The following is a 16,080-nucleotide window of genomic DNA, read 5'->3' on the forward strand; positions in this document are numbered from 1 at the left end:
CAGAGTTACATTAATGTTAACAATAGCCATGATTCTTGAGGCACATTTAAGAAGAAATAATCTCTCTGTGTGTGCTGTGTATAAATACTAGAGAGGGAAAGCATTGTCTTCCTTAAGTAGTTTCTGTACCCTTCTTCCATCAGAAAAAAAAAGTTGGTTTTGAGCCCCTTAGAATTATGTAAGCCCCTGACTATATTATGTCTTTTTTAGTGATTGACATAGACAGTAACACATTTTCCAGTAATTTTCAAAATTAAGGATTATGCAGCAATGTGAATAATTTACTGCACATTAAGTGTATTGACTAATTGATCCAAAAGTAAATATTCACAAATAGATATGGCAGTTCAGAACTAAACATATCTAGGCAAAGATTTAATGTATTAAAACCAACTAAATGAAATATTTAAAAATAATTATATTTTGCAGGAATTAGTGTATAGTCAAATCTACAAATTTGAATGTTTAATTTTAACATGGTTAATTGAGCTACAAGTATTGTTATAATTTTATCTTTCACTAGGAAGAAGAATAAGTAGTTTTCTGAGTAAACTCTTGGTAGAAATTATAATTTTTGCCATTTTATCGATTTGGAGAGGTCTTACACTCTTACATAATTTTAATTTCATTCTTGGGAGGTTTTTCTGACTTCCTTGTGCTCTTTAAGATAGCTTTAACGTTCTATAGGTAAGTATCCCCTCCCCCCAACTTAAGGATGGAGATTGGTAGTAATTTAGTCTTGTTTTGTGACGAGTTAACCAAATGAGTTATTTTTACTATTTTCATGTTCATTTGTCAATTGAGGAAAAAGTGATATTTTTTTAATAAGAACATGACAGTTTCAAATTGAAAAAGCAAATTAAAACCCTGATGTACAAATTTGCTCTTAGCCATTTTTAATTAAATATCAATGAAATAACAAATAATTTGCTTTTGGATTCTTATTGCATATTATATATTGGTCAGAAAATTCTGAAGCAATTTAAGGTGCCTCCCCTCCAAAATAAGAATAAAGACTAAATATTCTTTTAGCTTATCTGGGATCATCTGGTAAAAGTGATTCATGCTATGTGATTAAAGAATGATTCTCTTTAGTTTTTTATCTTCAAAGTTTATCCTTTGTTCTGATTTTGACTTTTTACAATGCTTTTTCTTCCCCTATCTGTAATTTTTACAGCACTACTTTTGTTTTTTAGCTTCCTTGGTTTAAGCATTTCTTAAGTGTACATGATGAAAACATATTCTGGTATTGGGAAAATATAGCCATTTGGTTTGAACTAAATAATATGTCATACTACAGCCTGGTTAGTTTGAGATCAATCTTGGCAAGATTCTAGAGTGGATTACTAGAAGGAGGGCTTTTGCATTCCTAGAAAAAGAGCCTCTAATCAATGAAAGTGGAATCACTAAGAAAAAGTATCTATATCTTGGTTTATCTCATTTTCTAATAGTATTACTAGACTGGTAGAGCTGGTAGAGGTTTAGCCTAGGACTCTCCTGTTATCCTTGTGACTATGCTAGAGATATAAAGAGTACATCCATATAGTATTGGAAGATTGATGTCTATTACAGGCTTAATTCTAATGACAGGCCACAAAGGTCTTGTCCTCAAAGTAGCTTGTCTTCCTTAAATATTTTGGATCAATAATTTGAATACGTAGAAAAGAGATTTGTTAAATTTTTAAGTGACAAGATCAGGGAGATAGTATAAATATGTTGAATCATAGTAACAGAATCACTTTTCAATGTAACCTTGACAAGCAAATATAAAATATGAAATTGCACCCCTGCAAAAAATGAATCAACAAAAACTACAAGCACAGGTTGGAATAAATTGACAGCAAAGCAACGTATGTTGACAGTCTTTGGTTTAGTTGATTATGTAAATAGTGGGTTTGTGAGTGGGGCAAAAAGTACAGTGAAAGTCTTTGATATTAAAATCCTATATGATATTAAATTCATATAGGAGTATGGAGACTAATGTAGCTGCCAAAAGAAAACAAACTACCCCTAACACACCCCACCATTCTCCCTACCACCAAAAACAGTAATGAAAACGGAATATGATATTTCCTTGTATTTATTGAAGTACACTGTTTATGAGATGGAGATAGTCTTTGTCTAATACCTATCACTAGATTATCAGTTTGGGTTCTGTATGATATACTTAAAGTTGCAGAGATTAACTGGAATAAATTTTGAGGAGAATCATCAAAGCAGTGAGGGTATTAGAAATTATATTTTATAAGAAATGTTTTAATTAATTGTAGATTAGTTTCAAGAAAAGGCCTGCCATATGTAAGAGGATTTAGACGTAATCTGTATGGTCCAAATTGATACAACTAAGACAAATGGTAGAAGCCATGGGTGACAAATTTTAGATAAATTTAATTAAATATCAAGGACACATATTTGTAGAAAGCCTACTTTGGGCCAGCATTTTGGAATCCCAAGTGGAAGTGGCCAGCCAACAGTTAGCAATGAGGTATTGGAGATTAGATTTGGAAATTTCCTTCTTGTAGCTTGATCCAGAATCCAGACTGATTTACTCTGTGTCTCACATGTCTCAGATGATTGCAGAATATGAGCCTGATTGACTACCATTTAATGGGTACTGGAAACAAAGTTTTGGTTTTGTTTTAGAGTAGCCTTAAATCTTCTCATCAGACAATGCGTATCACAAGTTAGCAGCTCCTTTTTCTTTGTCTGACTGAAAACTTTAGAATTCAGTCTCTTGGAACTTGGTTTTTCTTAACTGCGTTACTAGACCTCTGTGGAGTCCTTGCACCACCACTTGCTAGTGTGTGATCTTGGATATTATGCATCATGTCTGTTCTTTCATTCATACAGTTTCGTTCATAATAACTGCTGCTCCCCTGGGGTTCTGGTGAAGATTAAGGAAATAATGTGTCAACATACTTCTTAGTTAATTATGGTATTCAGTGGATTGGTATTTAGTCACTAAGATGGTAGGTGTGAAAAAAAGTGTTGTTTTCTACATATATATGAAAATATGTTCCAAATGTATTCCACATATTCCAAATAAAACATGTTTAAAATGGAATATGAAATTATGTCTATTTACGATATCTATTTAAAAGTTATGTATGCCTGTAGATAAGGATAGGGAGGGAAAATGGAAAAATGAGCAATTTGTTTAGTGAGTGAAGTTAGTTTTTTTTTTAATCTTGATTTCTGTTCTTTGTTCAACCAATGATAAAGTTCTTGTTAAATTGCAAAGTACTTAACAGATAGGTGATGATGTTTGCCTTGAGACTCATTCCTTTTAGCCCTGACTTCAGATACTACATTATGTACTCCTAGTTCTTCTTTTACTCTATATTGTCTACAGCCAAAAATACAACTACATTTTATGATAAAATACAGATACTGCCACGAATTGCTCTCATATACAGTATGTAATTATTGTCTTTTCTTTTTTAATGGAGTCTGACGAATAGTGCATTTATGTGAATGGTTTCACTCACTATGTGATTTTGACAGGTTCTATTGATTTTTTTTACCTCAGAGGAGGCCAGCCTTCTCCAGGAAAAAGGATAATTAGGAATATTTGGTTTGAATATCAATTAAACAAAGTCTTCAAAGGTGTTTTTAAGATAATATAGCAGGACTAGTCCAAGTAACCTAAGTAGTTGAATTATCTGAAACTAGTTTTACTGAGAATTTTCTTTTTCTTTTTTGTTTAGGATTTGGGATTTTTCTGTCAAGCTCAGATTCAAAATTGAATTTAAGCAAAGTTTTTATTTAGGGAAAGAATTTTTTGTTTAGGGCTCTATTTTAGTCTTTGAAATGTGTGCACACACTTTTTTTTTAATAGTAGGCTTGCAGAACCATTAAATTTTGATACAGTTGAATTAAATGCAGAGGATTTAATTTGACAAAACTACTTTTATTTAACTTGCATATTGTTAAGATGGGAGAAATAAAATCTACAAGGTCATTTATACATTACCTACAGACTTAAAGAAAATATCGATTTTTAACATATGGCAATTTAAAATTTGATCTGTGCTTAAAATGCAGTGTTTCATACCTGAGTAAATATTCTAGCAATTTACCATGGAAAGTATTTGTTGTGAAATGGCAATATCTGCTTCTCCTTTACTCACGGTTTCCCAAGGTGAATAGCTCATTAAGGCCATTATTTTCCAGGTTCTGGTTTTTAGCTTTGTGATAAAAATAATAATAATAAGATTTACTGAGAGTTGAATATACGCCAGTGCTTTACATGTATTAATTTATTCATTCCCCACAATTACCTTTTGAAGGAAAGGAAGTGAAAAAAAAATGTGATTTTTCATGTGCATAGGGAGGGATCCAACTCTCAGGGACAGGTTCATATTAAACGAGCTCACAGAAGGTGAGGTACAAACCATAGCTGACAATATATTAGATTATAGCCCAAAACATTGGACTGAATACCTCTGTAACCATAACCATTGTATACTCTTTTCCAGCCAGATCTAAGTATGGACAGAAGACTGTTTAGTAAATCTGAAAGCAGAGAAAGAAGTTTAATTTGATCACTCAAAAGTTTACTGGCAAATACCTAAAACAAATGTAGCAAAAGAGGTACCTGACCTCTACTCTTAAAACTAAAACAATATTGAGAGAAAGAAGACCTATATAATCGAGAAACATATCATCCTTGTTGATTTGAAGACTTATTATTGGAAAGATACCAGATCTCCATAAATTATCCGGTCAGAATACAAGTAGATGCTTTTGCAGAAATTGGCAGACTGATTCTAAAATTCATATGGAATTACAAAGGATTAAGATTAACCAAGGCAATCTTGAACAAGAACAAAGCTGGAGGACTTACAGTATCAGTTATTGAGATTTATTATAAGACTACGGTAATTAAGATAGTGTAGGATTAGCATATGGATAGACAAATTAACTAGTGGGATCTAATGAATCTAGAAGCAGATCCTCACATATATGGTCATATGATTTATGACAAAGGTAATACTGGAATGCAGTTGGGAGAGTGTAGTCTTCAATAGATAGTACTGGGTGAATTGGATATCCATGTAGAAATCATATATTTTGACTGCTACATAATACACTACACAAATCAATTCCTGACAGATTAAATATTTAAATGTGAAAAGTATAATAATGAAACTTTTAGATATACATAGGAGAACATCTTAGTGACCAAAACATACTTAAACAGGATGTAAAAATGCTAACTGTAACATTGAAAAATGATATATTGTACTTCATTGAAATTAAGAACTTCTTTTCATCCACAGACACCGTTATGAGAGTGAAAAGGTCACTCACAGAGTGGGAAAAACATTCACAGTACAAATATATGTGTGTATGTGTCTAATACACAATAAATACATTTATTTAAAGAACTCATATCCAGAATAAATCAAGAACAGATAAAAAAATCAATAAGAAAAAGAGAACTGAATAAAAACATTGGCAAAGTTGAACAGACATGCAACAACACAGAATATTCGCATCGCTGATGAATATATGAAAAGGACTCAATCTCATTTACTTATCATGGAAATGTGAATTAAAACCACAGTACATACCTAGCAAAATGTCTAAAATTTAAAATATGGGAAATATTTGCAAGGTTGTCAAACCACCAGCATTCTCATAAACTGAGTGTAAATTGGTGCAACCATTTTGGAAAATTTTTTTGCAGTATAGTATTGAAAGTGAACATATGAATGTCCTGTGATCCTGCAGTTCCACTCAGTGTAGCCTCAGCAAAAATGCATAGGTATTTGCTAGAATATTTATAGCAGCACTGTTTGTAATGGTTAAAACTTGCAAACCATCCAGATGTTTATCACTAGGAAAATTGATTATTTTATTATATCCAGATAATGGAATACATGAGAATGACCTACAACTCTAAGAAACAATATGGATGAATCTCTCAAACATTATATTGAACAAAAGAAGCCAGACACAAAAGAGAACATGCTATATAATTCTATTTACATAAAGCACAAAAGCACTCAAAACTCTATTCTCTGTTGGAAGTCAGGATGGTGGTTATCTGGGTAGGTAGTTCCTGGAAGGGAGGAGTATAGGAATGAGTTCTGGGGTGGTAATGTTCTGCCTCTTCATCTAGGTGCTGCTTACATGGGTTTGTTCAATTTGTAAAATTCATCAAGTCATATTGCTGTGAAATACGTACTTTTCTGCCTGTATATAATATTTTAATACAAATTTTTAAAAATGCAAAAAGTTTGTCTCAAGCTGTGATAGCTCAGTATAACCCATCTCCATTAGAGGGGTGCTCCTGGCTGAATGGACAGAGTGTTTGAGTCACTAGTCCTGGGCCACCCCGTCTCAGAGTAAGGCGTATTTGGGTACTGCCAACTTTTGTGTTTGAGATTTTTCTTTTCTATAACTTGTGGTTACTTTTCCTTTTCATTTCCTGTAGACTTTCACTAGACAGAGACTGAGACTTGATCAAATTTATCCTCACTAATTACAATCACATTCCAATCCTGAGATTATTCCCAGGTCACTCACACAAGTTCTCATGACCATTTCTTTTGATCATTTGTGGTCTCTACATTTGTTGCAGAGAAGGAGGTTGTTGACCCTTAGGGAAAAGTAAGGGTAAAATTTACTCTTAATATTGTTGGAGATAGGAACTTTTATTCAGGTACATGACTTGGGCAAATCACATACTCATTTATGGGTCTTTCTTTTTTCATCTGTAAAAATTTTGAATTGATTTTGAGCAAAACTATGACTTACTAAAGTCAGTGGTTGGCTAGCTCTGCTACAAAATTTTTTGTTTTACTTATTTCCCTATTTCCTTGGTATTTTGAATAGTTTAAAGACCAGTACAGACAACATAACTATTTGCTGCAGTTTCTTTGCAAAAATTCTAATTTTATTCTTCTCTAACAGGTGACCAGAAATGGAGAGAAAAGTAAGCAGAATCCATCTTGCTTCTGGACCCAATATAATTCATTTTCTACAAGTATCTTGGGAGAAAACACTAGGTTCTGGTTTTGTTATCACACTTACTGATGGTCAGTCAGCATGGACTGGGACAGGTAATATTAAAAGCAAATTTTTTAAAAGTAAAATTTCAAAAATGTTCTATTCTGCAGTCATTGGTGATACTCCAAATTAAAGTGCTTCTTTAATAGATATTTGGTAAAATTATTGTGATAACTGTTGCTTGTTATTGCTGTCTAATTTTTGTACAGATTTATAATATTTAATACCATTTTCTATAATTCATTTTAATAGAGGATAGAGAATAAGTATGTGGTCCAGCAAATTCTGGTTATCATTTGAGTCTTAATGCTTAGACTTAGTGTTTAGATAAAGTTTTTAAATTATGCCTTTATGGAAAAACAAATAGTACTGCTTGCATGTTATCTTTTTTTAGGACCCCAGAGAAGTATTAGGAGGCAGAGGGAGAGTATGGTTGGGCCAAGGGTTTGGTGTTGGCTTGGGAGGCATTGAGTGATGGTGATTTTCTTTTTGCTTTGTACATATATTATGTTTGAATAATTTTCCAATGAACATGTACTACATTTGTAATGAAAATGAAACAGAACTTAGGCTTCACACCAAAAGCACAAGCAACAAAAGAAAAAAGATAAATGGGACATAATCAAAATTAAAAACTTCTGTGTATCAAATAACTTTATCAAGAAATTATCAAGAAAGTAAAAAGACAACTTATAGAATGGAAGGAAATATTTGGAAACCATATATATGATAAAGGTTTAATATTCAGAATATTTAAAGAACTCCTGCAACTCAACAACAAAAAGACAAACAACCCAATTAAAAAATGGGGAAAAGATTTGAATAGACATTTCTCCAAAGAAGATATACAAATGACCGATAAACACATACAAAGTTGCTCACCATCATTAGCCATCAGGGAAATGCAAACCAAAACCACAATGAGATACTTTTTTGCACCCACTGCAATGGCTAATATTAAAAAAAACAGTATATGGTAAGGTTGGAGAGGATGTGGAGGAATTGGAACCCTTGTACATTGTTGATGGTAATGTAAAATGGTGCAGCCACTCTAGAAAAGAGTTTGGCAGTTCCTCAGAAAGTTAAATATAGAATTACCATATGACCTGATAATTCCACTTTTGGGTATATACCCAAAAGAATTGAAAGCAGGGGCTTGAACAGATATTTGCATATTGAAGCTCAAAGGGGCATTATTCACAATGCTTCCAAAGGTGGAAGCAACTTAGGTGTCAATCAAGGAAGAATGAGTAAAAATGTGGTTTATACATACAATGGAATATTGTTCAGTCATAGAAAGAATGAAGTTCTGATGCATGCTTCAACACAGATGAACATGGAAGACATCACGTTGAGTGAAATAAGCCAGACACAAAAGGAAGAATATAGTATAAACGCACATGAAGTAAACAGAATATGCAAATTCATGAAGTCAGAAACCAGAATACCGGCTAATGGGCTAGGTAGATGTGGGAAATGGGGGATTAATGTGTAATTGGTATGGAGTTTCTGTTTGGGGTGATAGAAATATTTTGGCAATTGGATGATGATGATGGGGGCACAATATTGTGAATGTAATTAATACCATTGTATTGTATATTTAAAAATGGATAAAATGGGAAATTTTAGGTTGTATATAAGTTACCAGAAACAAACAAACAAAACATATGATTGTACAACACAGGGAACCCTAATGTAAACTATGGGCTGTAGTTAATTGTAAAATTACAATAATACTGTTACAACAATTGTAACAAAGTTATCACACTTATGCAAAATGTTAAAAGGGAAATCTGTGAGGGGGTTTATGGGAACTCTATATGGAAATTCTACTTTCTGCATGATTTTTCTGTAAACTTAGAAGAGAGAGAAAAAAGGCAATGGGGCAATAGATAGTCCAGAAGTTCCATCCTTAAGTGGAGTAGTTGGAGAGAAGTGGTTGCTTATATGTTAGGGATACTGTATTTATAAGTTAGATATTTCTAATTGGCAGGTATATTATTCTGTATAATGAGAATTTATGATCAGATGACCTTGAAGTACTTCAAGAGCCTTTATTATCAAAGAAAGACATTAAATGATATACTAGGCAGTACACCTCCTTCATCAAGGCAAGGAATAATAATAGGTTGTTTAAAAATTTTTATCATTAAGGGTTGGAAAAAAAAGTATTCTGATTAATCCCTTTATCTTAATTAATCAGGATTGTAAGTAAAATTTACATTTATGGAACATTTTGCTTATGCTATATAAAATGTGCTGATCGTTGTTCCTCTTGTTATTAGTATGTATATTGTTTCACTAGATTAGTTGCCTTTAGGGCAAAGAATATATCTGATTTATTAACCACTCTTTATAAAAATCTATACCAGTAACTAGCACATGCATGGCTCAATGAATATTTTTTTTTTAATGAATCAATGAAAAGGTGGTCCAGTTATATAGACCTAGTTAGAAAAAAAGAAAATGAACCATTTCATTTTAGTTAACATACTTTTGAATGAAAACTCCTGTTTCATATTTATTTATATTTGACATTGATCATAAATTCATTGCATTCCACCTATTTGTTTTGTAGCTAATGGAATTTAGTGTGACAAATGTGATATTCAACTTCTGTGTGCTAAGATTTTGGCTTTCTCTAATGGACAAGCTTTCAAACATAAAATTTTACATTGTACTTTCTTCAGTCATTTTATTTTCAAAGATTTCTAATAAATTTTTTTAAACTTGCATCTGTTTTATGCCTTTCAGTATTCATTTCTGTTTTCTTGTTTTAAATTTCAGGGACAAAATATGAAACCTAATTATATAACTTTGTTTCCATGTTTAGTTAAGGCTCATTAAGTGAATGTAATTTGGCACTTTACAGATAGACAATAACATGATTAAGAACATTAAACCAATTAAATAATTGAAACATGAAAATGAATTTCCTTCCTTTACCTCATCCTGTTTTTTTCTTTTTTTGCATAGCTTTTTGGTTGCTGTAACCTTCAATTTGGATATATTTTTTTTTCTCTTTTCATTTGAGTGATCTTAAAAGGATGTGGGGTTCCTTTCAGTCTCCCACACACTAAACACACTGATTTCTATTCCATCAGCAATGTTTTATTTAATGAATGTTCTTTAGGTCTAATTATCATATGGTTAATCATCACTCCAACATTATGCAGGGTTATGTCACAGAGTTAAGTCACAAAGTTAATGATCGATGACCATTATGTGACTTTTATAACAATTGCTACTGGCAATATGAAACTTATATCACCCATCTCTGGAGTAAAGTTCACTGAAGAGTAAATTAAACTTTCTTAATTATTTTTTATCAAATAATTAGGCCCACTTATATTTATCCTAAACATAGATGTTTTATGACCTATATAGAAATTATGTGATAGAACTCAGTGGAAAAAGAATTTTAAATAAATGAAATAGTAGAGTGGTTATGTGATGTAATACCATCAAGATTCATAATGGGATGATAAGGCTGTATGTCTTCTGAGTTCAGACACAACTTTGCATGTGATCATGGGGAAAATGCATAGTCTTTTGGTCAGTCATACATAGGCATCCAAAGAAAAGAGTTTTCTTTCATTACTTACATATTCTTCTACTCACAAATAATTATTAGAGTGGCACTTTCTTTGCTCTTACTTGTTGGAGAACAGTAGGAGTGTTGTTCAGCCGTATCCTTGTTGAATTTTATCATTTTGATTGCTCTTATTCCTGATCACTGAAGTTGTTGGATGCTTACAGCTAAGCTTCTTTCAGATGTTATTAGCACAAAATTGGACACCAAATTGTTTTTCTAAGACTGAGATTCTCAATTGATAGTCAAATTTTCACCTTCAATTTTGATAGGAAAAAAAAGTTTTTTTTTAAACTGTTGCCTTTTTTTACATATTGTTTTTTTATTTTTATTTTTTTTATTCTTTTGTATCTTTTTAAAATTTTAAATTCCATCATACCCTGACCCCCTTGCCCCAATAGCTCAATCCACCAACCTTAACATGCTGTCACATTGCTATTTCTTTCCCTCCCTCCCTATCTATCATCCATCATCTATTGCTCTGTCTTCTGAACATATGAGAGCTAGCTGTGCACATCCTTGAACATACACTGTAATTCACGTATACACTTCCCATGAACAAGAACATTCTTTTATGCAATCCCATTAAGCGCAGCTATGAAGTACAAGAGATTCAACAATTTACATATTGTTTTAAAGAAAAGTGTAATAGAAACATGATTTCCTTTCTTAAGTTTTCTGTTTTCAAAAATGAAATATTCCATAGTAATAATCACAGCATTCATAGATGGGCTAACAAAGATATCTAAGCTTACTTGATTGTAAGCTGCATAAGGGTGGTAGTTTTAATTGCCTGTTTCACTGTTATATCTCTGGTGCCTAGAATAGTGCCTAGCACATAATAGATGCTCATTAAGCTTCTCTCGAATTAATAATTGAATGGATAAATTCTATTAAGGATTTTTGGAAAGTATCTTTTCATTTTAATGATATTTAAAATTCTTTTGACTAGATTCATTATCAGTAGATGGTTTTCTCTATTTTCTTTTGCATTTTCTTGTAAGTTTTTCTATAGCTGCATTGAAAATGGCTTCTGCAAGTTGATTTCCCATTTTTTTCTCTGAAATACTTGTTCTCCCTTGATCTTAACAATGCTTCAAAATAATTCAAACAAAAAATATGAATTTATTCCTTAAATAGAAAACATTTGTCTTATTTTTATTTTTATTTTTTTCAGAAGAACTAATAGAGTATTTGAAAGGTCATTAGATTGATAGTGATTGTCATCTTAAATATGCATCTGCTTCAGAGAGAAAATATGTGAAAGTACTTTAGAAGCTATATAATTACATAGGAATATAAGGTATTTTTATTCTTACCACTCTTCAAAGGCTATGTCATATTTTATCATCAGAACTTGTCATCAGAGAATCAAGATATATGGATTCCCTTTCTCATTGCCTGTTGTGGGGCTTCCAGATACTTGACAGCACACTAACCAGTTTTTGAAAAAGTGTATTATATTTTTAGGGATTCTTTAATCAAGGTTTCCTTGTATTCTCTAATATTTCATTTAATGTGTTCTTCAGAATTATAGAAGTAATATTTCCAGTGTTCCATGTCTCTGCCGCATTTCAAGGTAAAACTACCAGAGAGACAGAAATATACATCCCAACTTCACACTTACCTATGTTGCAATCCTAGACTGTCACTTAATCTCTCTGAGCCTCTGTTTTCTCATGATATTAAAATTTCTGTCTTCCATAGTTACAAAGAATAAAATAGATAAATGTAATGTGTAAATGTGCAAATACAGAACTGTATGGGTCTCCCATGATTGTGATAGCTTGAATTGACACAGAAAACTGCCCAACCACACATACATTTTAAACAAATGTTAGATTAAGTCTTACAATTTTAAAGGATACATAGTCACTCTTGACTGTAAGGAAGGGAAATCCTTAGATGCTATGTATGAAGAGATATCTGAAAACCAAGTGGTTAATGGGATAAGTTTATGGAATATCTGAACTAAGTATATGTCTAATGGCTGTGATTGTAATGCTTGAGTGGGGCAGAATATTAAAGGCTGTAGGCCTTAAGGAATTGGAGCTGAGCTCCCTGGGAAGAAAGAAGCCTAGAAGGACTATCCTATTGTTGAAATCATCTAAAAAAAATCCTACTCTCTGGCCAAGGGATGCAGCATAGAAACAGACCAGTCACTGAGGGCTATCAGTGAATAAAAGTCCCAATGAAAAATTAGAACCTCTGTTACGTATGTGTTGGGAGGGGGTCAAATTTGAACTCTTTGCCTTAAGTGTAAAAACCAAGTTAAGAAATTATCTTTCAACACTGGTCTGGAACTGGTAAAACCTGTAGAGACTCCAAGAAAGGCAAACCAGCAACCTTTATTTAAAACCACCTCCACCTCTATTACTCAGGGCACTTGATACTCTGGCTGGAGGTGAGCCTTGTTCAACTACAAAACATTAAAAAAAAAAAAATAGAATTAGAATGCGTCAGCAGATAGAAGAAACAGAATTAATACTCCAGGAACTACTCATAAAGACTATTCTGAAAGAGGTCATGAATACATTTAAAACATTCAAATGTTTAAAGGCAGGGTAGGGTAAGAATAGGATATTATCATAAAGGAACAGCGTGTATGTCTAGAATTGAAACTATAATTGAAATAAAAATCTCAATTGAAGAGTAAAACATCAGCTTAAATACACGCAGAAGAAAGAATTGCAAGTAGTGTAGTGTGCATAGTGTGTGAGGTAAAGGGGGTACCTAATAGATATTAATTCCCTTCTCTTTTCTTCCACACCACCTCCCTTCACACATAATGTGATGAGAAGAATGAACTCCACTTTTAGTTTAATTTGACTCTGCTCATGTGAGTGAGAGATAGAATACAGACTATTTAATTTCTTTTTTAATTCAGACAAGAAAGAAAGAAGTAAAATACTGAGCTTATTAATCATTATAGGAGATAATTTATTTGGCTATGACTTAGGAAAAGTTACTCAAAATGGTAGTTTCTATAGTAATTTACAAAACATGTATTTCATCTGAAGACAGAAAAAATGCCAGGATTCTAATGCTTTTCAGATGAGATTTGAGACTAAATTGACAAGTTTCTCAAAAACTGCTAGTTCAGTTAAAAGGCACAATGAATTGAAAATATGTGGTATGGGGATTGATTTTACTTTATGTTTAGATTTTCTGTTTATAAGTGATACATTAGTAGCCACAGGTAAACAAATATTTTCTTATTTTTAAGAATTTATTTTTCATTTCAAAACTTTTATTAATGTTTCCCATAGTTTCTGAATTAGAAATTTCCCAAGAAGCTGATGACATGGCGATGGAAAAAGAGAAATATGTTGATGAACTGAGAAAAGCACTGGTGTTGGGAGCAGGACCAGCAGACACATACAAGTTTAATTTTTCTAAAGAGTCTTGTCATTTCTCCTTTGAGAAAAACCTGAAAGATGTTTCAGTAAGTAAAACTTTCCGTAATGTTATAAGTGGTAAAATGTCAGAACACTTGTTGAGGAATTATGTTTAATGCCTAAGTAACTAACATGTTTATAGAATACCTCAGAAATAAAAGCCTGAAAAGCCCTTGGTTTGTAAGTTGGAAGCATGGTTCAAAATTCAAACCTTCAGATGCTTTATATCAATGAATTGTGAACAATAAGTATTGGAAAATGTATTCAGTTTTTAATACTTCTTTAAAAATGCTAAGTATTAAAGAGATAATTACTACATGAGTGAGCAATTTTGAAAAGCTGGATCAGAAATTTTAGGCCATTGAGGGAAGGTCTATTGAAATAAATTAGGGGAAAAATTGATTTTTAAGAAAAAATAATTCATTTCCTTTGAATATTGAAAAACCAACATTTTCTACTTTATTAAAAAGCTTTTGAAATTGAAAAATGATATAGCAATGTGTAGTAAAATATTAAATACTAATTAGGAAATAAGGACACTTTACTTATGTCATAAGTGTTAAAAATATTAAAATAGAAAGAAAGAACTTTCAGTTCAAGCCTTCCAAAGCTTGCTTGCTGCGTAGGTAAGGATATCTGCTACTTGTTCTGCTCAGTGTCTGCGCCAATTCAGATCAGGGCAGATGCTTTATTTATTAAAATTCTCATACTTACTATTTGTTATATATATATATTTAATGCAATTTTATTGAGATATATTCACATACCATACAGTCATCCAAAGTGTACAATTAACTGTTCATAGTATTATCACAGAGTTGTGCATTCATCGCCACAATCAATTTTTTGAACATTTTCATTACTGCAAAAAATAAGAATGAGTAAAAGTTAAAATAAAAGTAAAAAAGGGCACCCAAAACATCTCATACTCCTTTTCCCCCCTATTATTCATTTATGTTTCATCCCCCTTTTTTCTACTCATTTGTCCATACACTGGATAAAGGAAGTGTGAGCCACACAGTCCCACTGGATAAGCTATATAGTTATATGATCAACTTCAAGAATCAAGGATACTGATTGTAATTCAACAGTTTCAAGTATTTCCTTCTAGCTATTCTAGGACACTAAAAACTAAAAAGGGATATTTACATAATGCATAACAATAACCTCCAGAATGACCTCTTGACTCCATTTGAGATCTCTCAGCCACTGAAACTTTATTTTGTTTAATTTCTCTTTTCCTGTTTGGTCAGGAAGGCTTTCTCAATCCCATGATATTGGGTTCAGACTCATCCCCAGGAATCATGTCCCAAATTGCCAGGGAGATTTATACCCCTGGAAGTCAAGTAGCGGGGAAGGGCAGTGAGTTTACCTGCTGAGTGGGCCTAAAGAGAGACAGGCCACATCTGAGCAACCAGAGGTTCTCTGGGGGTGACTCTTAGGTACCACTATAAGTAGGCTTAGCCTCTCCTTTGCAATAACAAGCTTCATAAGGGCAAGCACCAAGATTGAGGACCTGGCCTCCTGCAATGGTATTCCGCAATGCTTTCGAAAAATATCAGGAATTCCCCAGGTGGGGAGGTTTGGTGTTTTCACATTTTTTCCCAGGCCCTCAAGGGGGCTTTGCAAGTGCTTTTTATTCTCTGCCCCAAATTACTCTGGGATGTATTGGAGTTTCACGCTACCTTGTACTAACCAATCAGATCTTACCCCCTATTCAAGGTTCCCTGTAATTATGGTGCTTGAATAAACTTACCATACAAATTAAATTATATAGCATGCTACGGGAAGTGTAGATTTTGCACCAAATAAACATTTCTTCCTTTGGCCTCACACAGAAGTTAAAGTTTTAAAACACAGTCGTTATCATCTTTTTCCCTTTAGTCTGGTTTACCTTAGTTCTAATCAAGTCCATTTCATTCATATCTCTAATTGAAGTCCGATCTCTTTTTCAGCTTTTTAACATTTGCTGTATGGGGTAATGCTGACGTTCATAACTGTTGAACTCTGGCTCTGAGTCTCAGGTGTCACACAGATACCCAAAGTTACAGGGACTGAGCAGATAATACACAA

At 32.7% G+C, this 16,080-nt stretch overlaps 1 protein-coding gene across 5 annotated transcripts in view; it reads left to right on the forward strand.

The window, feature by feature from the left end:
- Positions 1–16,080, forward strand: part of XRCC4 (X-ray repair cross complementing 4) — a 334,165-nt gene that overhangs the window by 21,633 nt on the left and 296,452 nt on the right. For all 5 annotated transcript variants that reach the window (XM_037800808.1, XM_037800806.1, XM_037800810.1 and 2 more), the window contains 2 exons: positions 6,922–7,070; positions 13,879–14,054. In XM_037800808.1, coding sequence (XP_037656736.1) covers positions 6,932–7,070; positions 13,879–14,054 — 315 coding nt within the window. In that variant the 5' untranslated portion in view covers positions 6,922–6,931. The remainder of the gene's footprint in view (positions 1–6,921; positions 7,071–13,878; positions 14,055–16,080) is intronic.

This window comes from Choloepus didactylus, chromosome 13 (assembly GCF_015220235.1).
Source record: "Choloepus didactylus isolate mChoDid1 chromosome 13, mChoDid1.pri, whole genome shotgun sequence".
NCBI classification, from domain to species: Eukaryota; Metazoa; Chordata; class Mammalia; order Pilosa; family Megalonychidae; genus Choloepus; species Choloepus didactylus.